The sequence below is a fragment of the Atractosteus spatula genome, chromosome 2, assembly GCF_055471065.1.
Source record: "Atractosteus spatula isolate fAtrSpa1 chromosome 2, fAtrSpa1.hap1, whole genome shotgun sequence".
Lineage (NCBI taxonomy): Eukaryota > Metazoa > Chordata > Actinopteri > Semionotiformes > Lepisosteidae > Atractosteus > Atractosteus spatula.
Genome location: NC_142707.1, coordinates 2,812,476 through 2,839,533, shown reverse-complemented (window position 1 = coordinate 2,839,533; position 27,058 = coordinate 2,812,476). Strand labels below are relative to the sequence as shown.

Here is a 27,058-nt window from a genome sequence, read left to right as displayed (position 1 = left end):
GCTACTTTCATGACCGGTTTCGTGTTCTGCTGCGCGATGTACATGGACAAGACCGGCGTGCTTCGGGGTGAGTGAGCGCCCAGCGAGCTGCTGCTGGCCGTGTGACACTCGCCGGTCTGGCTTCCCCGTGCGTGGTGGCCGTGAGCAGTGCGGCGGATTTCTCCGTGCGTGTGCGTGTGTGTGTGAGAGAGACGCTGCTGTCTGCGATAGCCGGTGCAGGACGAGCGCTCCTGTGTTGTGTGTGTGATCTGTTAGTGTGTGTGTGTGAGAGACGCTGCTGTCTGCGATAGCCGGTGCAGGACGAGCGCTCCTGTGTTGTGTGTGTGATCTGTTAGTGTGTGTGTGTGTGTGTGTGATACGCTGCTGTCTGCGATAGCCGGTGCAGGACGAGCGCTCCTGTGTTGTGTGTGTGATCTGTTAGTGTGTGTGTGTGATACCCTGCTGTCTGCGATAGCCGGTGCAGGACGAGCGCTCCTGTGTTGTGTGTGTGATCTGTTAGTGTGTGTGTGAGAGACGCTGCTGTCTGCGATAGCCGGTGCAGGACGAGCGCTCCTGTGTTGTGTGTGTGATCTGTTAGTGTGTGTGTGATACGCTGCTGTCTGCGATAGCCGGTGCAGGACAAGCGCTCCTGTGTTGTGTGTGTGATCTGTTAGTGTGTGTGTGTGAGAGACGCTGCTGTCTGCGATAGCCGGTGCAGGACGAGCGCTCCTGTGTTGTGTGTGTGATCTGTTAGTGTGTGTGAGAGAGAGACGCTGCTGTCTGCGATAGCCGGTGCAGGACGAGCGCTCCTGTGTTGTGTGTGTGATCTGTTAGTGTGTGTGTGTGATCTGTTAGTGTGTGTGTGAGAGACGCTGCTGTCTGCGATAGCCGGTGCAGGACGAGCGCTCCTGTGTTGTGTGTGTGATCTGTTAGTGTGTGTGTGAGAGAGACGCTGCTGTCTGCGATAGCCGGTGCAGGACGAGCGCTCCTGTGATGTGTGTGTGTGTGATCAGTGTGTGTGTTGTATGTGATGTGCGTGTGAGAACGAAGCCGGGTCTCAGGAAACCACCATGAACTGTCGTCCGACCCCGGTTGCCTCTCGATGGTGGGCAGTATCGCATCGCTGTCTCGGTAGTGTCGGATCAGCCAGCCCTGCGCTGTGAGTTCATGATTTATTACTGTTGTAACGGCGGTGAGTCAAGCGTACCCTCAGACCCATGTCCCGATATGCGCGTGTTTGCCGGAGCAGTGGAGAGCGCAGAGGACGCCTTGCTCTTCTCCGGCGCTGTTAGTGAAGCGCCGTGTGTTTTCCTGTACAGAGCACGCGTTAGTACCCCACTGTCCCGTTCCCGCTGTGGGGATGATCTGCTTATCTCCAGTGAGGTTCTCCCCCGACCGGTGCCGGTGCCGGTGCTCTGCTGGGGCCTCCCCGCGTGTTTCCACGGCGAGACCCCGGTGTCTCCGGCGCGGCTGCGCGAGGGGTTCTGCCGCGCGTGCCGTGGGGTGGTGATGCAGCGCGCGCGCGCGCGCCGGGCAGCGGGAGAGGCGCCTGCAGGCTGTCAGCGCCCGTGCCGTGGAGGTGGAGGTGGAGGTGGTGGTGGTGGTGGGGGGGGGGTTGTGTGTGTGTGATGTGGAGCTAAGTTTCGCCTGTTTTGATCTGCTCCTTTGCGCCGGATGCTTATTGCCTTCATGACTGATACGGGCGCATCTGCGCTGCTGTGTTCATGGATCACGAGGGCGTGTCGGCATATCTATATCACAATATTTATTTGATTGCGTATTGTGTGTGTGTGTGTGTGTATACGCATATAGCTCTGGTTTCCTCCACACAGCCTAAAGACACGCCGTCGAGGTTGATCGTGATCTCTGAACTGTCTCGCTGAGGTGCGGGTGCGTACCCAGCGCTGGGCTGGAGTGTCGGCCCGGGGGGACCGCAGCGCACCTCGGGGTGCCTGGTGCCCTTTGTCCGCCAGGCCTGTCCCTAGCTCGCCGGCGGTTGTGGAAAACCGGGGGATGTGTGTGTCTATATACACAGGACGAGGAAGGAGAGAGGCGCGCGTGCCCGCGGGCACACCTGTCCCGCCCGTGCAGGCGGGGCGCGAGACCCCCCCCTCCCCCGGGCGCGCGGAACGGGGGCGCGAGTGGAGCTGTGGGCTGGCGGACCAGCTCCCTGGCGCTGGGGGGGCACGCGTGGGCTGTGTGTCCGCGGGGGGGATCTTGATAACGCGGCAGATGTCGGCGGGGGCGGCAGTGTAGCGTTTCGGCCGATTCCTTGTTCTCTGAACTCTGAACTCTGAACCCTTTCCGATTACAGGAAGCGGTTGTATTCGGTACTGTCTTTGGCTCTTGCCCCCCGCCCAGCCGTTAGCAGGGGGGTCTGAGCTGTGGGGGTTCCCCTGTCTGAGCTGGTCCAGGCCGCGCCGGCTCCTAGTGGGACCCCTGTACCCCTCTTGTACCTCTTACACCCCCGGCCTGTTGCAGCGGACGTCAGGGGACTGGGCTCTGGGAGCGTTAGACTGCCGGAGCGCTGCCAGGCTCGTGTGGCCAGGGGGTGCGGCCTCTGGCCTCGTCCCCAGGCGGGGTGCCGCTGCCCCCTGTGGTATGGGGGTTCCTGCTCTTGTTGTGGGGGGCGGGGACCGGGGGGGCTGCAGCAGAGACTTGGGGGGGGTCACTGCTGTCCGAGTCGCAGCAGTCGCTACTGCAGTGACTTCATCCTCTCCCCGTGACGGGAGTGCGTGCCGTCTGTGTCTGTGTACACCGTCGTGCAAAAGCCCTTATTTCACGCAGCCTCCCCTTGAACACACGCAAGGCTACAGATCAGAAAAGGCCGATCGGCCCGTCCAGCTCGCGTGGCAGCTTGACAGTTTATTGGTCCCGGGAGCTCACTCAGCGGGACGGCGGCTTCGGCCTGTTCCACGCTCCCCCCACCCTTGGCGTAAAAGGGTGCCTCCTGCTGTCCGTTCTGAACGCTCCCCTTTTTTGTTTGCACATGTGTGTCCCCTGCTTCATGTTTCACTTTTCTTGCTGGAAAAAAAAAGAAAAGTGGTTTCTTGATGGCCTCGAGGGGTTTGAACCCCTGTATCAGGTCCCCTTGTAGCTTCTCCCTTTTGAGACTGAAGAGGTCGAGTTCCTCCAGCCTGTCAACATGTGGCGTTCCCTTACGGGTCTGTCTTGGGATACCTGTGTCCCTTTCGCTCTGAGCAGAAAACGAATGCAATGTTTCCCATTGAAACTCTTTGGTTCGATAATACAAAAATGTGTTTAAATGTCAAGTTTAAAAATAAATTATGGAACGTAAAAGTGAGGAAACAGAACTGACATCAAATTAGTTGAAATACGTGTGGCGAATCAATAAATAAAGGGGCTGAAATAATCTGCATATTTTATTTCATACAGCCAAAGCTGCTGTCAGGGCAGTTTTATGAAGTCAAGCTGTTTTTCTGAACAGTTTTAGAATTTGGGCGACAACCTTTCACGGCAGGCGATGAGGTTGGCTCTCTTGCCCGCTGTTATTGGCTGGTTTGATTAGGAGATGGAGGACCGGGATAATCAATAGCAGCCTCTTCCCTTTCATGTCTCGCAGCTGGGCAGCCCACTTCCCTGTGCCCTCGCCCGTGACCTCTCACCTCTGACCTCCGACCCCCAGCACTGGTCTGCCCCTGCTCTGTGTTGAAAGGGGGTCGTGACCGTTTTTGAACTGCAAGATGCCTGGTTCTGCGACCTAATGGGTCTCAACCTTGAGCTCTGGTCCAAAGCACCCGACTTTAACTGAGGGGTTTTAGGGTTTGTTCTCATTTATGTCTGAGGACATGTGGATGGAAAGCAGTCTTGTTAACCGGAGCATTTTGTCTGCAAACGTCAAGCGTAGATGTACCATCGTATGAGTGGTTCATGATCGTGATATAATCTTTCATACTTGAGCATTCAGAGGATGCATTGATATATCTTACATGTCGTGTGTCATGTGCTGTTTTCAGTCCTACAGAAAAATGATGGGGACTCGTATCCTCAGCCCTCTGCCGAGTGCAGCCCTAGCCACCGCTGTCGACCTGTAGGGGGTGCTCTTCAGGATGGACCTGAAAGTCCAAACAACTGTTTGTAATAGCTGGGGTGTGAATCCCAGTGTTCTGCCTATATTCCACTTTGATCTTGTACTGTCTGGCTTCTGTAAAGTTCCCCTCAATTCACCTGGTGAAGCGGTTTCTCACTCCTCCCCCTGACCTGCTGTCACTGGGCTGCTGTTGCAGAACGGCCGCTGTGTGTCGCCCAGGTGGGGTTCCGTTCAGTTGTGGGTGAACTGGGATCCTTACTTTGAGATTAAAGCATGCTTTTGGTTATTTAAAACTTTATCTCTATATACATGTAATTAGTTATCATTATTAAATAACACATCCGTGTGTTTCTCTAAATGCACATTTGTGTGTGTGTGTCAGTGTGTGCAGGTGTCTCTGCGTGCGCATGTGTGTGTGCGTGCATGTCTCTGTGTGCATGTCTGTGTGTGTGTCTCAGTCTGTGTGTGCATCTGTGTGTGTGCATCTGTGTGTGTCTCAGTGTGTGCGTGTCTCTGCGTGTGCGTCTGTGTGTGTGTCTCAGTGTGTGCATGCATATTCCGCGTGCGCGTTTGTGTGTGTCTCAGTGTCTCTGCGTGCGCGTCAGTATGTGTATTTCAGTCTCTGTGTCTCTGCGTGCGCGTCTGTGTGTGTGCGTGTCACTACGTGCACGTCCATGTGTGCGTTTCAGTCTCTGTGTCTCTGCGTGTGCGTCTGTGTGTGTGCCTCAGTGTGTGCGTGTCTCTGCATGCGCATCTGTGTGTGTCTTTCAGTGTGTGCGTGTGTCTCTGCACGCATGTCTGTGTGTGTGTCTCTGTGTGCGCGTCTGTGTGTGTGCGCCAGTGTGTCTGTGTGTGCGTGCGCGTCTGTGTGCGTGTCTGTGTGTGTGCGTGTCTGTGTGTGTGCGCCAGTGTGTCTGTGTGTGCGTGTGCCTGTGTGTGTGTCTCTGTGTGCGTGTCTGTGTGTGCAAGTGCCTGTGTGTGTGTCTCTGTGTGCGTGTCTGTGTGTGTGCGCCAGTGTGTCTGTGTGTGTGTGTGCCTGTGTGTGAGAGCCATGAGGGCTCTTGCTGCTGGTTTTGATGAGTCTCTGGAAACCAGGCCCGGGACACTCTGGGGTTTGACTCCTTGCCGATATTTTTTTCTCCCATTTTCTGGATCTATTTTTAGCTGAGGTGGCGAACTCCAGACTGCCTGAAAAAAGGCTTTATTCTTTTCTCCTTTTTTCACTTGGGAAGAATGTAGGATGTTTACTTATAAATTGTTACCTGCTCTCTCAGACCAAAGCCATTTGATAATTCTGATAAAAGTTTTTTTTTCATTTTTTTTACGTTCTGTCTTCTTCTAAAACCATCAGTCATAAAAAACCCATAAAAGATAAATATGTTTAACAATCTCTCTTTACGCCTGCCCGTAAGATCAATGCATTAACCGTTTTAGTTAGACTCACGCATTTTCTAGGAGAGCTGGTCACGGTTTATTTAAATGCACAAAGCAGTTATCCTGCATTTACCCTGCGGTTGTGCAGGGAGAGAGGAGCTCTGCTCTGCGGAAGGGAAGCCGTCTGGAAGTGCTTGTCAGGCACAGGGCCTCACTGTGCGGAAAGCAGAGCAGGACAGATCCAGCGTGTTCGGTTCTCAGCCTGTGTTGAAACGGAGCCTGGCGCAGAAGCGTTTTCTCTGTAATAGGCGGCCACAACCTTTCGTAAGTTTCACGGTGATGAGAGTGGCAGCTGGTCGTTCTTTGTAGAGCAGAGCTGAGCCTCTCATGCCGCCCTTAATGGAACAGGCCTGAGATTCCTCTGTATCTGCTGCTGGCAGGCCTGTGCACCAGGTAGGGCCTGACTTAGATGATCATGCAAAAGGCTGACACTTGTGTCATGGGGACCACAGTATAGAAAAACCAAGATTACATATTGTGTGCATTTTAATCCAGGGACGCCTGGCGGGATTCAGCCAGGAGATGGCTAAAGGTGGCGTTTTCAGGTGTCCAATGGGACAGCAACATCCCAGGAGATAGCCTGAACAGAACAGCTGCCAGTATCAAGCATTTCCTGTCAGATCTGGTAGAAATGGACATTGTGCTTGATGCATTGAAATTTAAAACATCACCAGGTCCAAGCCTCCTCAGCAGGGAAAAGTAATGGATCGATCTTTGAATACAAATAAAAAATCATGCAAAAGGGTCCATTAAGAGACAGCTCCATCTTTGTCTGCATGTGTCTCAGTTTGTAAAGGGGGTCTTGTTGTAAGGCTGGAGTGAGGACAGCCTGTGTGCTGTCTCTCTGGCAGGCCGATCGGCGGCCCGGATGAAGTGAATGGAATATTTCAGGCTGCAGGGAAGATCCTTAAAGAAGGCCCAGACATCCGTGTGCCAAGACAGCCGGGCCTGCTCCCGCCAGAAGAGCCAGCCCAACACGTGGAAGTAATAAGGCTCGCTGCTTAACTGGTGTCATCACATGGAATCAATTAAGGCCATGTGGGGGACAGCCTCTCCCTTAAGATGGCAAGAGCTCCCGGCCGCCCGGGCCCGCCTGTGGGCACGCTGCCCGTGCCGCTTGAAGAGCTTCCTGGGACTTCCTGCCCGTCTGTGTCCCGCAGCCCTTCCGCAGGGCGGAGTCCTGCCGGCGCTGAGCTGCCGAGAGCTGCGGCTTTCCTGCAGACGCCCACGGCCCGCCAGTTACTGAGCACAGTGCGGCCTGCGAGATACTGGACACAGTGTGGCCCACAAGTTACTGAACATACTGCGGTCCGCACGTTACTGATCACGCTGTGGCCCGTGAGTTACTGAGCACAGTGCGGCCCGCGGGTTACTGAGCACACTGCGGCCCGCGGGTTACTGAGCACACTGCGGCCCGCGAGTTACTGAGCACACTGCGGCCCGCGAGTTACTGAACACACTGCGGTCTGCAAGTTACTGAGCACACTGCAGCCCGTGAGCTACTGAGCACACTGTGGCCTGCAAGCTACTGAGCACACTGCGGCCCGCAAGCTACTGAACGCACTGCATCCCACAAGCTACTGAGCAGACTGCGGCCTGAGAGTGTTCGAGGTGCAGGCTGTGTACAGTGTAGGAGGGGTCAGGACTCGGGGTGCAGGCTGTAAATAGTGTAGGAGGGGTCAGGACTGGGGGTGCAGGCTGTGTACAGTGTAGGAGGGGTCAGGACTGGGGGTACAGGCTGTCTGCGGATTCTCATGCTGTGAATGCAGACCTGTTTTTTATATCTCTCCTCCATGCTTTCCCCTTCCTTCTTTCCTTGTGAAAGTTAAATTACAGAAATTAATTTAATAGAAAGAAGGAGGAGGAGGAGAATATCTTTCAGGACTCGCGCTCGTCTGCTGGAAGCACAGCTCTCTGCTCTTTCTCTTCCTGGAGCTCTGACAGGCGCCTGAAAGAAACCCGTCAGGCGTATTCAAAGCTGCTCTCTTAATGTGCAGAAAGCTGTACATCTTCCTGTGCACCGATCTTTCCCAGTGGATCTGCAGGGGGGAGGGGGTGACTGCGCTGTACTGTGCTTTCCAGAGGGGGCTGTGGACAGGAGCGCCTGCTGCAGTACTGTTTTGGGGGGTTTGGGGGCGCCGTGCCTCCTCCCTCTTCCTAAACCCTTTCTCTTCCCTCGTTAGGCTCCTCCTCCTCCAGTCCGCGGCTCCTGACCAAGAGCCTGTCCCTGGAGCCGGGGCCCTGCTTGGGGAGCCGCGAGACTCCCCAGCGCCTCTGCTCGGACCCCGGGCCCCTGGGAGCCCGGGACTGCAACGGCACCAGCGAGAGGGGGCCCCCGGAGCTGCCCTCCGCGGGCCCAAAGACACGGCCCCCGCTGCCTGGACCCAAGCCACAAGGTAGGCAACCGCCCGCCCTCCCTGCCGGGGGGGACACGAGGAATCGCAGGGAATTGTTGAGGAATTACGGGAAACGTAAGGGGAACCAGTGTTCAAACCCAGAGTGGAGTTTAGCCGGGTCAACACCTCTGCTCCTCCACCCATTGTAGAGATCATTGAGTACCTTGGAGTGGTCAGGACCAGCTTCCCCTGTCTGCTGCTCAGGCATTGGTTTGGACACTCTGCTCTAGAGGGAAGAGCGCCCCCTGCTGGTCCAGCACTACACACAGCAGCTCCCAGGCCAGATCAGACTACAAGGCTGTGACTCACAGGCGGAGTGAACAGGAGAAAATGATTTGATTAGTGACAGACAGAGTTGTTAGTGCCGTAACTTTACAGCAGAACCTTCTCTGCTATGAAGTTCGCTATGGAGGCTCTTCAATTTAAAACCTCTCACGTTTGTTACCCGCCCTCCCAATTTGGAGTCAAGACCTGGCTCTTGCGATTGGGACTCCTGTGCTCACTGGAGCTCTAGCAGCTCCGGTTAGAGCTGTTCCTTTTTTTTTATAAACACTTCAGCAACTGAGTGGCCTGTTACTTTTTCAAGATAAAATTCCATAGACACAAGTCAGGATCCCTCTTCACCTGCTCTCCGATTGGTACTTGGAAATCTGCTCTGTGATTGGCCCTTTGTGCAAGCTGGCTTCCCTGTGTGTGGAGCTGCTCTTTCATTGGTCCTTGATGTGTGTCAGCTGCTCTGTGATTGGCTCTGAGGTCAGTGTGCACAGAGATGCTCTTTGATTGACCAAGAATGTCAGTGTGCAGAAAGCTGCTCTGTGATTGGTCCTTGATGTGTGTCAGCTGCCCTGTGATTGGCTACGAGTGTCAGTGTGCAAAAAGGTACATTGTGATTGGCTACGATCGTCAGTGTGCACGCAGCTTCTCTGTAATTGGTCCTTGATGTGCCTCGGCTGCTCTCTGATTGGTGTGTTTTGTGCTGGACCTCACAGTTCCCCCAAAGCCGCCCCATCTGCAGGGCCTGCGCCTTCCTCGGGGTCCTGACAAGCCCATCCCTCCGCCTCCCTCCCGCCCCCTCCCTGCGGACCCCCGGGCCGGCCGCGCCACCCTGCCGCGCACAGAGGGGGGCGCCACTCCGTCCTGCGTGCTGTCGCTCATCGAGAAGTTTGAAAGGTGGGCCTTCTCTCTCTCTCTCTCTCTTTCCCCTTGTCCCGCTGTCTCTCTCTGCCGCCCTCTTGCTCCCCCCTGTCTGTAGTGGAGCTCAGCTCAGTCCAGTTGGTGTGTGATGCGCACTGGTGCCGTGAAATGCTTCTTTGCATGTGCGCTCCAATGCAAAGACATTAAAGGAATCACCAGAAACGTAAACACAGAACAGCAGCAGCAGCAACATAACAACGAGTTAAATAACATAGAACTTAAGAAAAGGTCAGACAAGCAGTATGAGAAGAAAAAAAGAAACGTCAGTGGGAGCCAGTGGTGGGGGTAGAGCTCAGTAACCTGACAGCCTGCGGGAAGAAGCCGTCTCTGAATCTGGAGCTACGAGCCTTGATGCTCCTATAGGGCTTACCAGAGGGTAGGGGAGAGAAAGTGAGAAACGAGATGATTGTTATCCTTAGCGATACTCCCAGCCTTCCTGAGACGATGAGGGTGATGGACTGGGCTGACCTGGTCACCCCCCGTTCGCTTCTGAAATGCCCTGTCCTCGTTGCCGCAGTACTCCCCTGGCTGCCCCTGGAGCACAGAAATGTCCCACTTGCTCTCCTAATTTCCTCTGTCTTTTCGTTGGTCACTCAGAGAGCAGATCATCGTGGTGCCCGATATCAGTGGTGGCTGCCTTTGTCCTGCCCGCGCCTCCGAGCCGGAAACCGAAACGGCAGGAGAGATTCCTCCCTCTCCTCCTCTGGAACCATCCAGACTCTGTCCCATGCCCCTTGAGGGCCGGGGGGTTCCAGGGGGGACAGCTGAGAGGATGGAGGGGGGTGAGGAGGAAGAGGAAGAGGAGGGCGAGAGTGGGGCAGCGGCCAGGTGTCCCGAGCGACGCCTGTCCTGTGAATCGGGGTACGGCGCCTCCGACAAGTTATTGGACGCCCTGGAGATGAGGGACCTGCTAGCCAGCCAATCGGACGTCCCCTCGGACCGCTTGTCCCTCCCCCCACCCCAGACGGACGGCAAGCTGGCCAACCGGGACAGCGGGATCGACAGCATCAGCTCCCCCTCCCACAGCGAGGAGCTCTGTTTCGTGGGGGAGGAGGAGAGGGCGGGGCTGCCGGAGAGGGACCGCCCCCCGAGCCCCGCCCAGCCCCTGCCCCCCCTCTCCCCTCGCTGCCCAGCTGGAGAGGGTGAAAGGGGCGCCACAGGGGGCCGGGGGGTCTCCCGCTACTCGGAGGGGGACAGCGACATGGAGGAGGGCAGCGGGGATGAGAGTGAGCTGGCCTCCACGCCCACCCTCCAGCCTTCCCTGGCCAGCCCCCTCAAAGCAGAGAGGCAGGACTCGTCTGAGGTGAGCCCCCTCCCTCTTCCACCTCCACTATTACCGGTTTGGTGTTTGATATTTCCCTTTCGAAATTGGACTTGACCATCACAGGGGTGCGAGGGAGAGAGTGAGACACGTTCCCGCCCAGCGGCACACTGAGAGCTCCACAGCGCCCCACAGTGGCGCATCTCTGCCTGGCGTCACTGTGAGTCTGCATGTTCCCAGGCCCCCCCCCACGGCAAGACTCAGCCCAGCCCCCAGACTCCTTCCCACCCCCGATCCTCCTAGTGTGAACGCAGTGAATAACAGCTTCATGTGTTGAGGAATAACAGTAGATTGTATTAGAGAGCTGCTGCAAGGCTGTAGACTGAGCAGCAGGAGGGATACAGCAGAGATACTCCAAGGGAAGTCCTGGGTGTGAGACTGGTACATGCACAGAGGCAAGCGGGAATATGAGAGATTAGGATCTAACCTTCCTCCAGAACTTCCGTTATGAACTCCTAACTGCAGAGGAACGGGCACAGGTTTATTCCAGGCTTAAAATCACACTCCACACACCTGCCACACCTGAAAAAGGCTCCACCGCCAAAACATTGTCTCTTTTCTTTTCACATGGGATAAACCTTTACCTGTATCTATTGTTATGTCTGTTAATATCTGTAACAGTAGAATGTACTGTAAGCTGTCGACTTGTGCCCTTCGGGTACGGTGGCCTCTCTGCGTCTGAGCGCGTGCTGTGTGTCTGTCCTGCTCAGCTCTCCACGCAGCAGAAGGTGTTCAACATCGCCAATGAGCTCCTGCTCACGGAGAAGGCCTACGTGTCCAGACTGCACCTCCTGGACCAGGTACGCTCACCTGCACAGCCCCCTGTTGCATCTGATCACATCTTCCCAGTGTCCTCCCCCGCTGTCCTCTCTTAAATGTCTCGTTTTGTACCTCCCTGTTCTCTCTTTCCTCCTCTCCTGTTTCTCTGCCTCTCCCTGCTGTGTCTCTCTGTCTTCCTGTTTCCTGCTCTGTCCTTGCGTGTCGTTTTCATGCCCTGGGGAGCTCAGCTGTTTCTCTGGGGGTCTCTTCTTCGTGTGCAATGCTGCTGATAGAGTTCTGTGTTTCTGTGACCTGAGAGGCTCTCTCTCTCTCCCAACCCCTCCTTCCTTTCCTGCCCGCAGGTGTTCTGCACCCAGCTGATGGAGGAGGCTCGAACCCGCAACTCCTTTCCCTCGGAGGTGGTGATGGGCATCTTCTCCAACATCTGCTCCATCTACTGCTTCCACCAGCAGTTCCTGCTCCCGGCCCTGGAGAAGCGCATGGAGGAGTGGTGAGGGAGGGGCGGGGCTGGGTGGGGCCGTGGTGGGGTGTGGGTGGGGCTAGGTTGGGGCAGGTGTTGTGGGGAAGGGAGCGATGTGCCTGTCAATGTGCTGGTCGGTTGGTCAGCCCGGAAGGGTGATGATCAAAATGTAAATGATGAGTCTGTGAGTACATCCGTGTGTCATTCAGTCAATCAGTGTGTGGGTGCCAGTCTCTGCCTGCCAGTCTGTGCCTGTGTGAGTGTGTTGGTCAGTCTGTAAGTGTGTCAGTCAATCAGTGTGTCAGACACTGGGCTGCTCAGTCAGTTTATCAGTATGAAGCTCCAGGTTAGTGAGGGAGACTGGGTCTCATTTGTTCCTCTCATCTGTCCCAGGGACTCGAACCCGCGGATAGGCGACATCCTGCAGAAGCTGGCTCCCTTCCTGAAGATGTACGGCGAGTACGTGAAGAATTTCGACCGCGCCATGGAGCTGGTCAACTCCTGGATGGAGCGATCGTCCCAGTTCAAAACCATCATCCACGACATCCAGGTACCGCCTGCCTCTGGCAGCATGGCGCTGGGGAAGCTCCAAACAGGCCCCACGGTCTCACTGCACAGGGAGTCTCAAAACCCATCAAGGGTAATGTGAGCACTGCCGGAGAGAGGTGTCACGAAGCGTAGATCAGGACCCTGTGCAGAAGGCAGAATCTGGAAGGGAGTGAAACAGACATGGGGAGGAGACGACTAGGAGCTGGGCAGGCTGACGGACAGGGGGGCGTGACGACTGTGCACTGGTGCTCGGGGGGGAGGTGGTCCAGGTGTACAAGTCCAAGGTTTAAGAACCGGAGCGGGATCCGGCACAGGGACGGGGAATAAAAGAGGGTTAACGGGGCCCGGCGCTCCCAGCCCCGGACCCAGATGGTCAGGACACCGGGGTGAAGCCGAATGCCGTCGGGTCTCTCCTGGACCTGCTGGTAGGCGGGCTTCCGGGCCGTCCATCTCCCAAAGCTGAGCCCAGAATGGTAGGAGCGTCTGGCTTAAAAAGGGAGGGGCAGGATGGGAGGCAGGCGTACAAAATCAACTGAAACGGGAAAGAGCCGAGCGCCCTTAAGAGGAGGGATTATGATCGGGACAAGAGGAGCCCTTCCGGGTGACCTCTCACCCCCCCCTGGCCGGGGAGCGCAGATTTAAACACAGAGGAGTGCTCTCTGGGAGGAGGAGGAGCTGTCGGGTATCAGGATCGCAAGTGCCCACAGCTGCCTCCTCTCACCTCTCACATCACGGCCTTGATTTTAATTCGCCACTTTTGGCGAAATCCCGTACTTGTCTACTTTAAAAGTCATCTGCCGGAGTTTGCCCAATCTTGAGATTTATCTCGACATATTTGAATCTCATTTGCAGCTTTGCAAACGGTGTTTGCTAACGTCTCAGTTTGGTGCCATCAGCAAACGTGGCTAGTGTACTATTACCAAAGTCTAGATTGTTGATCTAAATTAGGAAGTGGTCCTAGTACAGACCCCTGGGGTACTCCACTATTTCTGTCACCCCCAGATTTCCCTGATTACATTTCCTTGAGCTTGGGCCAGTCAAGGCACCGAGAAGGCACAGAGTCCAGTCCTAGCTCAGGCTTTTAAAAAACCCAGATTTTCACCATGCACCCTCAGGAAGAGGCCAAAAGCCAAAAATAGGCAAAAGTTAAGGGTTTGAATAGATCCTTGAAAAATACACAGCCTTGTATTAATACTGTGTTTTGTTTCTTTTCTCTGGTGTGTCACTATGTGTCTTCCTCACCCTCTGTGTGTGTCTCTGTGCATCTCCCTCTGTGTGTGTGTATGTGTCTCTCTCTGTGTCTGTGTGTCTCTGTGCATCTCCCTCTCTGTGTGTGAGGGGAGCAGAAGGAGGAGGTGTGTGGGAATCTGACCCTTCAGCACCACATGCTGGAGCCGGTCCAGAGGATCCCCCGCTACGAGCTGCTGCTGAAGGACTACCTGCACCGGCTGCCCCAGGACGCCCCCGACTACAAGGACGCTCAGAGTAATAGAGCCGAGTCCCGAGACCTGTCTCGTTCTGGCCATACTGAGGCATCGGTGTGATTAGTATAGCCAGAGGTGAAGGCACTTCCACACTGGGAAGTAGACAAACAGAGTTTCAGCTGTAGAGGGGAGAGAGAGAGAGTGACCACAGGAGGGACACACACAGGGGAGAGAGAGAGAGTGACCACAGGAGGGACACACACAGGGGAGAGAGAGAGTGACCACAGGAGGGACACACACAGGGGAGAGAGAGAGAGTGACCACAGGAGGGACACACACAGGGGAGAGAGAGAGAGTGACCACAGGAGGGACACACACACAGTGGAGAGAGAGAGTGACCACAGGAGGGACACACACAGGGGACAGAGAGAGAGAGTGACCACAGGAGGGACACACACAGGGGAGAGAGAGAGTGAGAATGGACACACAGGGGAGAGAGTACCGGGGGAGAAGGGTGGTGAGCTGATAACTGAAACTGGAGAGGATTCAGAAGGCGGAAGGTGTGATCCAGGTTTTAGGATATTCTTAAATTCTGATGTTTTCCTGGAGTGGGAATCCTAAATTTCCCTGTCCCTGTGAAAGGGTGCAGACAGGAAGGTCAGTGAGAGACCGTGGCTGGGACAGGTGAGATGGGGAACTATCAGCTGAGAGAGAGCTTAGTCTGACCATTTTGACATGGCTCCCGACTCAAAAGAATCGTACAGGTTCCTCTTCGTAAAACCTGGAGTGGATCAGGCTGCTGTGCAGTTGGAGTCTGACTGCCATCACTGGCTGCTCTCTGCGGTTACTGCGTGGAGCTCCAGCCCTCCTCTCTGCAGCTCTTGAGTCTTAAGTCATTAGCGCTCCCCTCCTTAGGGGCTGTAATGCTTTGCATCACATTAGTCCTGCAGTTTCATGAGAGCACACTACTCCATGATATCAGTCTGGTCTGTTATGATCACCCTTACGCTTGTCTTGGTGGGCACTGGGACGATGTGCTGCTATTCCTGATTAATATGCACCGTAACGAGAAATCCTCTCTCCTAGAGTCCCTGGAGCTGATCGCCACAGCGGCGGAGCACTCCAACGCAGCCATCCGGAAGATGGTGAGTGTGGACTGTGGATGGGCTCCTGCTCCTGCTGGGTTTACACCCCCCTCTTCCCCCCCATGGACCCCCAAACCTGCCCCCCTCCAAGTTCAACAGTGCTACAATCAATCAGCTGAGCCACTCCAGGGCAAATGCTCAACTAGAGCTGGAAATATCGTTTTGTTTCTGTCGTGTGCACCCCTCACTGTGGGTCACTGACTCACTCCTCACTGTGGGTCACTGACTCACTCCTCACTGTGGGACATTGCCTCACCCCTCACTGTGGGACACTGAATCACTCCTCACTGTGGGACACTGAATTACTCCTCACCCCTCACTGTGGGACACTGATTCACCCCTCACTGAGGGTCACTGCCTCACCCCTCACTGTGGGTCACTGACTCACTCCTCACTGTGGGACACTGCCTCACCCCTCACTGAGGGTCACTGCCTCACCCCTCACTGTGGGTCACTGCCTCACCCCTCACTGTGGGTCACTGCCTCACCCCTCACTGTGGGACACTGACTCACCCCTCACTGAGGGTCACTGCCTCACCCCTCACTGTGGGTCACTGACTCACTCCTCACTGTGGGACACTGCCTCACCCCTCACTGAGGGTCACTGCCTCACCCCTCACTGTGGGTCACTGCCTCACCCCTCACTGTGGGACACTGACTCACCCCTCACTGAGGGTCACTGCCTCACCCCTCACTGTGGGACACTGCCTCACCCCTCACTGAGGGTCACTGCCTCACCCCTCACTGTGGGTCACTGCCTCACCCCTCACTGTGGGACACTGACTCACCCCTCACTGAGGGTCACTGCCTCACCCCTCACTGTGGGTCACTGACTCACTCCTCACTGTGGGACACTGCCTCACCCCTGCCTCACCCCCCACTGTGGGTCACTGCCTCACCCCTCACTGTGGGACACTGCCTCACTCCTCACTCCTCACTGTGGGTCACTGACTCACTCCTCACCCCTCACTGTGGGTCACTGGTTTTGTTATGGTTGTGTTATGAATTAGAGTGAATAAGACACCAATAAGATAAATAAAGACGTTGAACATATATTAAGACCAATATAAATCCTTAAAAGACAGGGACACAAACTAATGTATTGTTTTTTCCATTTGTTTGTTTTCTTGGTTCTGTCTGTACGTGTTGGGCCCTCTTTGTCTGTGTGTGTGTCTGGCCCTCTGTGTGTCTCTGTGTCTGGCCCTCTGTGTGTGTGTGTGTGTGTGTCTGGCCCTCTGTGTGTCTCTGTGTCTGGCCCTCTGTGTGTGTGTGTGTGTCTGGCCCTCTGTGTGTCTCTGTGTCTGGCCCTCTGTGTGTCTCTGTGTCTGGCCCTCTGTGTGTGTGTGTGTGTCTGGCCCTCTGTGTGTCTCTGTGTCTGGCCCTCTGTGTGTGTGTGTGTGTCTGGCCCTCTGTGTGTCTCTGTGTCTGGCCCTCTGTGTGTGTGTCTCTGTGTCTGGCCCTCTGTGTGTCTCTGTGTGTGTGTCTGGCCCTCTGTGTGTGTGTGTGTGTGTGTGTCTGGCCCTCTGTGTGTCTCTGTGTGTGTCTGGCCCTCTGTGTGTCTCTGTGTCTGGCCCTCTGTGTGTCTCTGTGTGTGTCTGGCCCTCTGTGTGTCTCTGTGTGTGTCTGGCCCTCTGTGTGTGTGTGTGTGTGTGTCTGGCCCTCTGTGTGTCTCTGTGTCTGGCCCTCTGTGTGTCTCTGTGTGTGTCTGGCCCTCTGTGTGTCTCTGTGTGTGTCTGGCCCTCTGTGTGTGTGTGTGTGTGTGTGTCTGGCCCTCTGTGTGTCTCTGTGTCTGGCCCTCTGTGTGTGTGTCTGGCCCTCTGTGTGTCTCTGTGTCTGGCCCTCTGTGTGTGTGTGTCTGGCCCTCTGTGTGTCTCTGTGTGTGTGTGTCTCTGTGTCTGGCCCTCTGTGTGTCTCTGTGTGTGTCTGGCCCTCTGTGTGTGTGTGTGTGTGTGTCTGGCCCTCCGTGTGTCTCTGTGTGTGTCTGGCCCTCTGTGTGTGTGTGTGTGTGTCTGGCCCTCTGTGTGTCTCTGTGTCTGGCCCTCTGTGTGTCTCTGTGTGTGTGTGTGTGTCTGGCCCTCTGTGTGTCTCTGTGTCTGGCCCTCTGTGTGTCTCTGTGTGTGTGTGTGTCTGGCCCTCTGTGTGTCTCTGTGTGTGTCTGGCCCTCTGTGTGTGTGTGTGTGTGTGTGTGTGTCTGGCCCTCTGTGTGTCTCTGTGTGTGTCTGGCCCTCTGTGTGTGTGTGTGTGTGTCTGGCCCTCTGTGTGTCTCTGTGTCTGGCCCTCTGTGTGTCTCTGTGTGTGTCTGGCCCTCTGTGTGTGTGTGTGTGTCTGGCCCTCTGTGTGTGTGTGTGTGTCTGGCCCTCTGTGTGTCTCTGTGTGTGTCTGGCCCTCTGTGTGTGTGTGTGTGTGTCTGGCCCTCTGTGTGTCTCTGTGTGTGTCTGGCCCTCTGTGTGTCTCTGTGTGTGTCTGGCCCTCTGTGTGTGTGTGTGTGTCTGGCCCTCTGTGTGTGTGTCTCTGTGTCTGGCCCTCTGTGTGTATCTGTGTGTGTCTGGCCCTCTGTGTGTGTGTGTGTGTCTGGCCCTCTGTGTGTGTGTGTGTGTGTCTGGCCCTCTGTGTGTCTCTGTGTGTGTCTGGCCCTCTGTGTGTGTGTCTCTGTGTCTGGCCCTCTGTGTGTCTCTGTGTGTCTCTGTGTGTGTGTGTCTGGCCCTCTGTGTGTCTCTGTGTGTGTCTGGCCCTCTGTGTGTCTCTGTGTGTGTGTGTGTGTCTGGCCCTCTGTGTGTGTGTGTGTCTGGCCCTTCCAGGAGCGGATGCACAAGCTGTTGAAAGTGTACGAGCTGCTGGGGGGAGAGGAGGACATCGTCAACCCCACAAACGAGCTCATTAAAGAGGGGCACATCCTCAAACTGTCTGCAAAGAATGGCACCTCGCAGGACCGATACCTCATCCTGGTCAGTACCCTCTTTATCACCATCAATAATACCTCTTCTCCTGTGTCCCTGTCCTCTTCTACTCCTCCCTGCGCATGTCTGCATCTCAAGCTTCCTGTTGCTCCTGGATACCAGAGAGCTTGAGAGCAGGTTGCAGTCCCCCTCCTCCAATAGCATTAGAGTGTCCTGCGTTCACACTTCATTTACAATCCAGACTCAGAACTCTGAGCTTCTGTCTCCGTCTGTATCTCGCTGCAGTTCAACGACAGGTTACTCTACTGTGTCCCAAAACTGAGGCTCATCGGGCAGAAGTTCAGCGTCCGGGCCAGGATTGATGTGGATGGCATGGAGGTGAGTCCTCTCATGGCAGTTTCTTTCTGGTTTCTCCCTGCTATACCCATGATCTGCAGTAGAGTGGAGTGCTTGGTTTGAAATGGGATATGATGTCATGGGATGTGATGCCATATCCTGTGATGTGATGTGACGTGATATGATGTCATGGGGTGTGATGCCATGGCCTGTGATGTGATGTGACGTGATATGATGCCATTGGGGTGTGATGTTGTGTCCTGTGATGCAATGTGATATGATATGATGTCGTGACGTGTGATGTCATGCTGATGTAATGCTGTGTCCCCAGCTGAAGGAGACGAGCAGCGTGAACGTACCACAGACTTTCCTGGTGTCCGGAAAGCAACGTTCTCTGGAGCTGCAAGCGCGGTGAGCTCTCTTCCTCGCATGCACACTAGTGACGAGTGTCTTTTTCTCTGCGAAGCCCAGCAGATAAACTCACCTGTGGGTCCAAACCACGTGCTAATTTATGTTGTTTATCTTTCTCTTTTTGTACTACAGGACAGAGGAAGAGAAGAAAGACTGGATGCAGGTATCTAGAACTGCACGTATCTTCAGCACAAACACACAGGGAGAGCTGAGAAGAGCTGCTGAGATCATGTCTTCTGTTGATACTCTCTCAAGATAAACGTCAGCATTATTGTCTCTGTACAGTGCTGCCTCACTCACTTCACATTAGAGGTAGGGCGCAGTCATCCCAGTCATGAACCCATGAACCCAGTGAGTGCAGGGCCAGGTCAGGTTCCTCTTCTCATTCTGCTGTAGTGAGTGCTGGTGGGGCGTCTCACCTTCTCTCCCCCTGCTCTTCATCCCTCCTCTCTCTCAGGCTATCCAGGCCACCATTCAGAGACACGAACAGACGCTGGAAACCTTCAAGCTGCTCAACTGCTCCTCTCGAGACGAGGACTACACCCCCCCCAACTCGCCCGTGAGTCTCACCACTGCCTGCCTGTGCCCACACACACACACACACACACACACAGACACACAGACACACAGACACCTGCCTGTGCCCACACACACAGAGAGACACACAGACACACCTGCCTGTGCCCACACACACACAGACACACACACCTGCCTGTGCCCACACACACACAGACACACACACCTGCCTGTGCCCACACACACACAGACACACACACCCGCCTGTGCCCACACACACACAGACACACACACCCGCCTGTGCCCACACACACACAGACACACACACCCGCCTGTGCCCACACACACACAGACACACACACCTGCCTGTGCCCACACACACAGAGACACACACACCTGCCTGTGCCCACACACACACAGACACACACACCTGCCTGTGCCCACACACACAGAGACACACACACCTGCCTGTGCCCACACACGCACACAGAGATGCACACACATGTGCCCATATACACACGGAGACGCACACAAACAGAGATGACACTTGCCTACAAGCACACATGTGTTACTGTGTTCCTGTCTGAGTGGGGACTTCCTATAGACTCTTGTTCTATGTCTATTCACTCTTCCAGACTAAAAGAAACTCCACACTGGGGGGAAATATATCTGTCGCTTTCAGACGTAAGGTATTGCTGTGTTTGTAGGAATGTTTTCAAAAACAAAACAACAAACCACCCAGCCAAAGGTTTTCTCTGATAGGCCAAGGGATCAAAGGTTACTGGGAGGTAAGGACAGGGTGCTGATCCCAGCCCTACAGTGGCAGGTCCAGGGAATGCCATGTAGCAGAATAATGCACCGCGGATCCAAAAATGGTCACTTATATTGTATCAGAACAAATACAGAGGGTGTCGGGGATGGGGTGTTGTGGGTGCCACCTACTGACTTGCCCCCTCTCTCTGTAACCTCTCCTAGACAATTCATATCCACCATCTCAATCTCTGTCTTCTTCAGAGCACCCTCGTTCTCTCTCACCCACGTAGTCTTTGTTCTGTGGGGAACAGAGCTCAACTGCTCTTTCTGCTCTCTGTCTCTCTGTGGGCATCTGCTGCCCGGCTCCCCTGCAGAACACAGACCTGGGGAAGCGCGCCCCGACCCCCATCCGGGAGAAGGAGGTGACCCTGTGCATGAAGTGCCAGGAGCCCTTCAACTCCATCACCAAGAGACGGCACCACTGCAAGGCCTGCGGACATGTAATACAGCATTGCTACTGCTACAGCTACATTGTATAATACTAATACTGCTGCTGCTGCTGCTACTGCTACAGCTGCATTATATAATACTAATACTGCTGCTGCTACTGCAGCTACATTACTGTATATAATACTAATACTGCTGCTGCTACTGCAGCTACATTACTGTATATAATACTAATACTGCTGCTACTACTGCAGCTACATTACTGTATATAATACTAATACTGCTGCTGCTACTGCAGCTACATTACTGTATATAATACTAATACTGGTGCTGCTACTGCAGCTACATTACTGTATATAATACTAATACTGCTGCTGCTACTGCAGCTACATTACTGTATATAATACTAATACTACTGCTACTGCTACATTACTGTATATAATACTAATACTGCTGCTGTTACTGTTACTGCTACAGCTGCATTATATAATACTAATACTGCTGCTAATACTACAGCTACATTACTGTGTATAATTCTAATACTACTACTGCTATTCTGTTATACTGGTGATACCTCTAATAGTTCTCTAACATTGCTGCTGCTAATAACTACATTTGATGCAATTGATAGTGAAAATGCTAATTTAGCTATCACTGCCGATGTATAATTTACATGTGATATTGCTGGCAGTGTTACTGCCGCCATATCTACTAACAGTACTGATACACACTCCTCATCCCCGTCTGCCTGCGCCCAGGTGGTCTGTGGGAAGTGTTCGGAATTCAGAGCAAGGCTCCTGTACGACAACAACCGGCCGAACCGCGTCTGTGTGGACTGCTACACCACCCTGCAGGGGGCGCCTCTCTCCCCTGCCTGCCTGTCACACACCCCGCACCGGCGTCGCTCCATCCTGGAGGTAAGGGGGATGGGAGCAGAGAGCAGGGGGGGGGTGTGCAGGAATAAGGGGGGACAAGGCTGATGGGGTAGGGAGACTGACTGAAGGAGGAATGAGATTCTGGAGCCTGGGACCCAGAGCAGATTCACGCTGTCCTCCTGCATGCCGTGCTGAGCGATCTGCAGTGCCTCGTGGGAGAATTGCCACCACCCAGATGAGCTGTGTTTCTGGGGAATCCCAGTCACAGTGGGTTAGTGGCCAGCTGTGCACTCTCTGAGGAATCCCAGTCACAGTGGGTTAGTGGCCAGCTGTGGAGGCCTGTGGAATCACAGTCACAGTGGCTTAGTGGCCAGTAGTGCATGGCCTGTGGAATCACAGTCACAGTGGGTTGCCTCAACTCCATCCCATCATGTCTGGACTATACCGTCTGTCCTCGTACTGCTTGAGCCAGCTGAAAGCCCCCAGAAATTTACCAGCAGCTGCCTTTCACCCCTGAGGGCTGGGCTGCATGGTGTGACGCGGCCCCTGTCCTCTCTCTCTGTGCGCAGAAACAGGCCTCGGTGGTGGCAGAGAACAGCGTGTTGTGCAGCTTCCTCCACCACATGGAGAAGGGCTCCGGCAGGGGCTGGCAGAAGGCCTGGTTCGTCATCCCCGAAAACGAGCCGCTTGTCCTCTACATCTACGGGGCGCCACAGGTGAGAGGGAGCCACCCCCCTGGGCTTTGAATGTTTTTTTAACATCTTCTACCGTGACGTCACTGTAACCTGGTAAAGACACTGGTCTTTCAGTGTTGAGGTCGGTTGCCTACATGTGTATTAGGCACATGTGAACAGTGTGTTTTAATGCAAAAGCTTTAGTCTTCCTTACTCTCCTTTTCCTCTCCTCATGTCTCTCCCTCTGTCATCATTTCTCTCTCCCATTTCCCACCTTTTCCCTGATCCCTTTCTCATCATTCCCACAATTCTACACAATTCTTTCCCTTGCCTGCTTCTTTCTTCCTGCACCGACCTTCTCTCTGTCTCCCCCCTTCCTCCCCAGGATGTGAAAGCCCAGCGCAGCGTGCCTCTGATCGGGTTCGAGATCTCCCTGCCGGAGCCCGGAGACAGGCTGGAGCGGCGCTTTGCCTTTAAGATCAGCCAGAGTCACCTGACCCTCTACTTCAGCGCTGAGGGGGAGGAGCTTCAACGGCGCTGGATGGAGGTTCTGTCTAGGGCAGGGAGAGGGGAGGAGCTACAGGGACACGCCTCCATCTCGGAGGCTGCAGAGGAGGAAGGGGAGGAGCCAGGTGCCTCCACTGAAGAGACGACGTGATTGGCTGACAGCTTCGATGGGCAAGCTATGATTGGACCACGCAGACCACTCCCGAAAAAAAAATGAATGGACTTCTAGAAATATGAAGTCAATTGCAGCATAAAACAAAATAAAACACACACTCTTGCACGCTGAATACATAACACCTGATTACATAACAAAACCTTATGTTATCATGTGTGCTCTGCATTGGGGAATGGTGATGATCTTGCTGAAATGACCTGATCGCAGTCTCTTGCTTGTCCAAGTCCCCTGATACAGCATTTTGAGAAGTCAGAATTAATCTGCGAAGTAGTTTGTCTGAGCTGGAAGGGTGGGAGACATTTTGTGGACTGGCTCAAATTCCTATTGCACAAGAGCCACCTAGTGTGCCGATTAGAGAATTACAGCTCATGTCGCCCCCTGTTGGTCAGTGTAGGCACAGATTATTTTTTTGTTCCCGAAGAGGGTGCAATACTGCTTTTCCTCACTTACTACATTGATGTCTCTGCCCTTGTTTTTTTCTCAGGAAGTAATTTTCTTGAATTCTTAAATGGTAAAGAATGGTTTCCTTTGGAAGGCATTAGGCCAGTGTTAGTCATGCAAACTGGTTTAATAGCACAGTAGCTATTCGCTGGCCTGTGTTTGAGAAGGGAAAGGTAAATTTGGAATTGCACTTTTCAGGGTTTACAATAGTCCATTCTCAATTTTGGGGTTGAATTGTGAGTAAATTTCCCATTCATTCATTGCAGCTTATAACCTGTTTTGCATGTGTGAAACAGAACTGAGATAATGACTGCTCTCACTTCCCACTTAAGTGATTTGTGTGAACTCTTAATTTTTATCAAATGATGTCAAATGATGCTTATCGGCGTGTAAATGTTTTGATTTCCATTGGGACATTCAATTACTTGTAAACATTTAGAGCAGGTTTCAACACTTGACTTCCGAGAGAGGTCCGGGTCTGGTGTTTTGGTGTACCTCTGTGTGCATTTTAGGAGGATTAATATTCTGCTGTTTGGTACATGAACAGTACGATTATGTGAATAAGCGATATGAAGCTTTTACGAGAGAAGGAAGCTGAAGTAGCTGATGTTTTTGGCTTACCTCTGCATGGTTCAGTACCCTGTTATTTGGGTTAAAACAAAACCTGTGGTTCAACATTTTCAATAGCAGGTTGAGTGGCATCGAACTCTCGGATGCAGGTAGGATGCAGGTGGGTTGGTTATTGCAGGGTTGTTGTACAGAATACCGTTGATAGGAGAGGGACAGAGTCATGATGTTGCTGTGGAGGGCTTGATCAGTGCACTCGAGGGGACTGGCGTTGTCAGGAGAGTTTATCGGAGAGGAACAGGTCAGGCTCCTATTACAGAAGTTTGTTCCACTCCTAGTTTTATTACACTGTTTTCCCAGGTTATGGACATTTTACTCTCAAGCCGTAATTCCAGCCACTCTGTCTAGTCAGGGAGAGTGTGAACATCATATGAATATTTGCTTTTCGTTTGCGTTTGGTTAAGCTTGCACCCTGCAGCTCAGTGCAAAACCTGGAGTGGATCAGGGTACAATATCGGACTGGATTTATTTGTTTCTCCCTGTTGCTAGTCAGTGGTCTAGAAGGTGGTGCTAAGATTACTGAGTTGGGGCTATTGGTAGCAACCTACGCACTAGGGCAGCAGTTAACTTTTTTTTTGTGGGTTGAGTCGTTAAAATGAGCACAGTGAACAGGTCATTTTCTGAGCACGGTTTCCTTAGTGCTGTGTAAGAGTGTGTGCGCGCATACAAAACTACAGGCATAAGGCTCATTACTGACAGACTTGCTGTCTCACAGAGCTCTGGTTAGCTGTGTTTAATGTTTCTCAATCAGCATGTGAGCAACGGTATACTTTTTTAATATTTTCCAGATATAGGGGGCGCCATTTTACCATGTTGGCAGTTTGAAGCCATAATGAAACATAAAAAAGTTAAGTCTGACATTAAAGGGGGGGAGGGGCGTTTTAAAATCTCGAGAAATCTATGGCTTTTGTAAATATAATTTATTCTTTCATTGCCCGGTGCTGGGCAAGTGATATAGGCAAGCTCGGTGTCTCAGTGTTTTTGTACAGTAACGACTCCAGTTCATAACAACCACAGTGAGCTCTCCTTTATGAACCAGCTGTCTGCAACACGACCCCTTGTCCAGTCATTGAGCCTGCAATCATGTTTCTGTACCTGGAGAGCAGAGAGGAGCTCTCGGTCTCTCTTACCGAATCAGTGGGAGTCTGTTCAGTCTGTTTCTGACCACAGTTGTAGATATTTAACAGTGTCTGTTGTTTTTTGTATGTTTTTTTTCTCTTTGAAAGAATTATTTGCTTGGGATTCATGTCAGCAGGTGTGGGAAGACTTCACCCAGCTCGTCTTCAGGTGAAGCCTCCGTGTGCCACTACGCATCAGGGCACTGGTCAGATAGAGTCCAGCCGCAGAGAGAGAGAGAGAGGGTCCGGCCTCAGAGAGAGAGAGCCTGGCCACAGGGCACTGGGCAGGGAGTCCGGCCACAGAGAGAGGGAGAGTCCAGTCAGAGGGCACTTGGCAGAGAGAGTCTGGCCGCAGAAAGAGAGTCTGGCCTCAGAGAGCCAGTCTGGTCACAGGGCACCGGGCAGAGAGAGAGGGTCCGGCCTGAGAGAGAGAGTCTGGCCACAGGGCACCAGGCAGAGAGCGAGGGTCCGGCCGCAGACCGCCAGGGGAGCCCCTCTGCAGGCTCCTTGTCTGTCAGGCCACGAGTTCAGCTCAGGAAGATAGAGGTCGTGAGCAGAGACGGCCCGCAGGCTGTCTGCGACTGGACAGACCTTGACCCTACTAACTGGAGCGCTGACCTCGTCCAGTTCACTGGGCTGGCGTGACCTGTCCTGTCCTGCCGTGAGGAGGAGAGACTGGGCAACAGTGGGCAGCCCCACACTGCTGGGAAAGTGAATCTTGCAGCAAACTTCTGCAGGTTCACCAAGCCCTGCAGCGCTTCCTCCTAGGTCTCCCATGCTTTCCTACCCCAGAGCGTGCAAAGTCTGTGGTTTGTAATAACGCGTCGGGCACAAGCCTGCCACCCTGGACTTCATTTAGGAAGGTCTTCCGCGCTGAATCGTAGTATCACAGGAGCTCCCGAGCAGCCCAGCCAGCCCAGGGTGAGCCCTGTTGCCCAGACTTCGCCGGTTCGAGTCTGGTCGGGTGCCAGTAGGTGTCAGTGACTGGCGTTTTCCAGGGTGAGGTGGCACTGCTCACTCGGGGTCGCCTTGTCTTGGACCTCAGCAGTGCCCCCCTGCGGCCAGCTGTGTACCTGCAGCGCAGGCTGCCCGCCGCAGACGGGGGGCTCCCGTCTCTCTTCGTCGTGTGCTCGGCTGCGGACACGGAGAGGCGCGGGGGCTCCCAGGGCTCCCAGGGCTCCCAGTTGGAACCACAGGGGCGTGGGTCCGAGCCTCGCTCGTGGGTGGTCTGCGGGACCCGCAGAAGCGTGAACTTCATCAGCTGGCGCCGCCCGGATACTCAATTTCATTTCAAGGTGCTTTATTAGCATGGCCGATGGGTACAGTCAGCGTTGCCAAAGCAAGAAAAAAATAATCAAATTAACACGAAACAAAACAAAAATAAAAGCGATATAAGTAATGACTCTCTCGCGGAACGCCCTGCCGCTGTTCTCACCAGGGAGAACACGCTGTTTTCATTGTTCTGATCTTGTCCTAACCCTCCAGTAAACTCCATTCCCTGCGGCAGGGCAGCGGGACTTCTTGAGGGAACACTTAAAAGCCGTGTCCGTTCCACGCATTAAACAGAAAACTCCACACAGGAACTTCACCGTCGGCGTCAACCGGTTTGTCCCCACAGCTGGACAGGGATTCACAAGAAAATGAGAGTAAGAATCCTTACGGGCTTCGGACCAGGAACCGGCTGCCCTGTCACCGGTGTCGACGGGTTTTTTTTCCCCCATCTTTTCCCTAATACCTTATGTCGATAATAAACGTTACAACTGCGTAGTAAGCATGAGAGAGACTTTTGTTTTCCAATGTAAGAAAAGTAAAACGTTTTGCCAGAATCCAAAAACCATTCAGCTTTGAACAGCTTTGAGAGTGCGAACAGTATTTTCCGTCTTGCTAAGCCAAACATGAAGTCATGCTGTGGCACGTTTTGGATTTGTTTTATCGTGAGTACAAACTGTATAGGTTTTATTGTAAACATGACTATTACTGTTATTATTATTATTGATGTTATTATATTATTATTAATTATATTAGTGGCAGGCCACTGGGAACCATTGTATGTTAATGTCCCCATGAACTCTGTGCAAAGATGACACAAGGAAGTTTATAAAAACTTAAAAACAAAATGAAATAAAAACATTTAAGTTGGTTCTTCATCAAAACGGAGGTGGTGGGTGTGAATTTGTGGCTGTAGACTCATTGCTTCAGTGTGTGCGGCAGAGGCTGCTGATCTTCTTCCATCTTCTGGGTACAGTGTGTGCTGTAGATCAGTGTTTCTCCAGCTCTTCCATCCCCACGAGAGTCTGAAACCGTCCCCCCCCCCCCCCCACGCCTTTCTAGCCGGTGTGTCGTCAGGGATGAATCCCAGGAATCTCATCCCAGGGCTTCAGCAGCATGGAAGAGCAGTTCGTTCCAGGCTCCCACGTTCTTCAATACTAAAAACTCGACGTTTGATCAGCGTTTGCCCATAAGAAGGTAATAAGACCTGTTCACTGACGCCTCGATCAGTTCCCAGCTGCAAACGCCTGTGAGAGCAGCAGGAATCAGAGTCTGGAGG

The 27,058-nt window shown here is 53.6% G+C and overlaps 1 protein-coding gene across 1 annotated transcript; it reads left to right on the top strand.

Moving 5' to 3' along the window:
* On the top strand, positions 1 to 26,657 carry fgd1 (FYVE, RhoGEF and PH domain containing 1). Its single transcript, XM_088932321.1, has 18 exons — positions 1 to 67; positions 7,648 to 7,860; positions 8,850 to 9,030; positions 9,652 to 10,357; positions 11,086 to 11,175; positions 11,497 to 11,645; positions 12,009 to 12,165; positions 13,511 to 13,649; positions 14,675 to 14,733; positions 17,532 to 17,678; positions 17,916 to 18,008; positions 18,298 to 18,377; positions 18,510 to 18,540; positions 18,835 to 18,936; positions 20,021 to 20,146; positions 20,852 to 21,010; positions 21,538 to 21,684; positions 22,028 to 26,657. The coding sequence occupies exons 1-18, from the start codon at positions 10 to 12 to the stop codon at positions 22,298 to 22,300; spliced, it is 2,910 nt and encodes a 969-aa protein (XP_088788447.1). The 5' UTR covers positions 1 to 9; the 3' UTR covers positions 22,301 to 26,657.
* Positions 26,658 to 27,058: the final 401 nt, after the last annotated feature.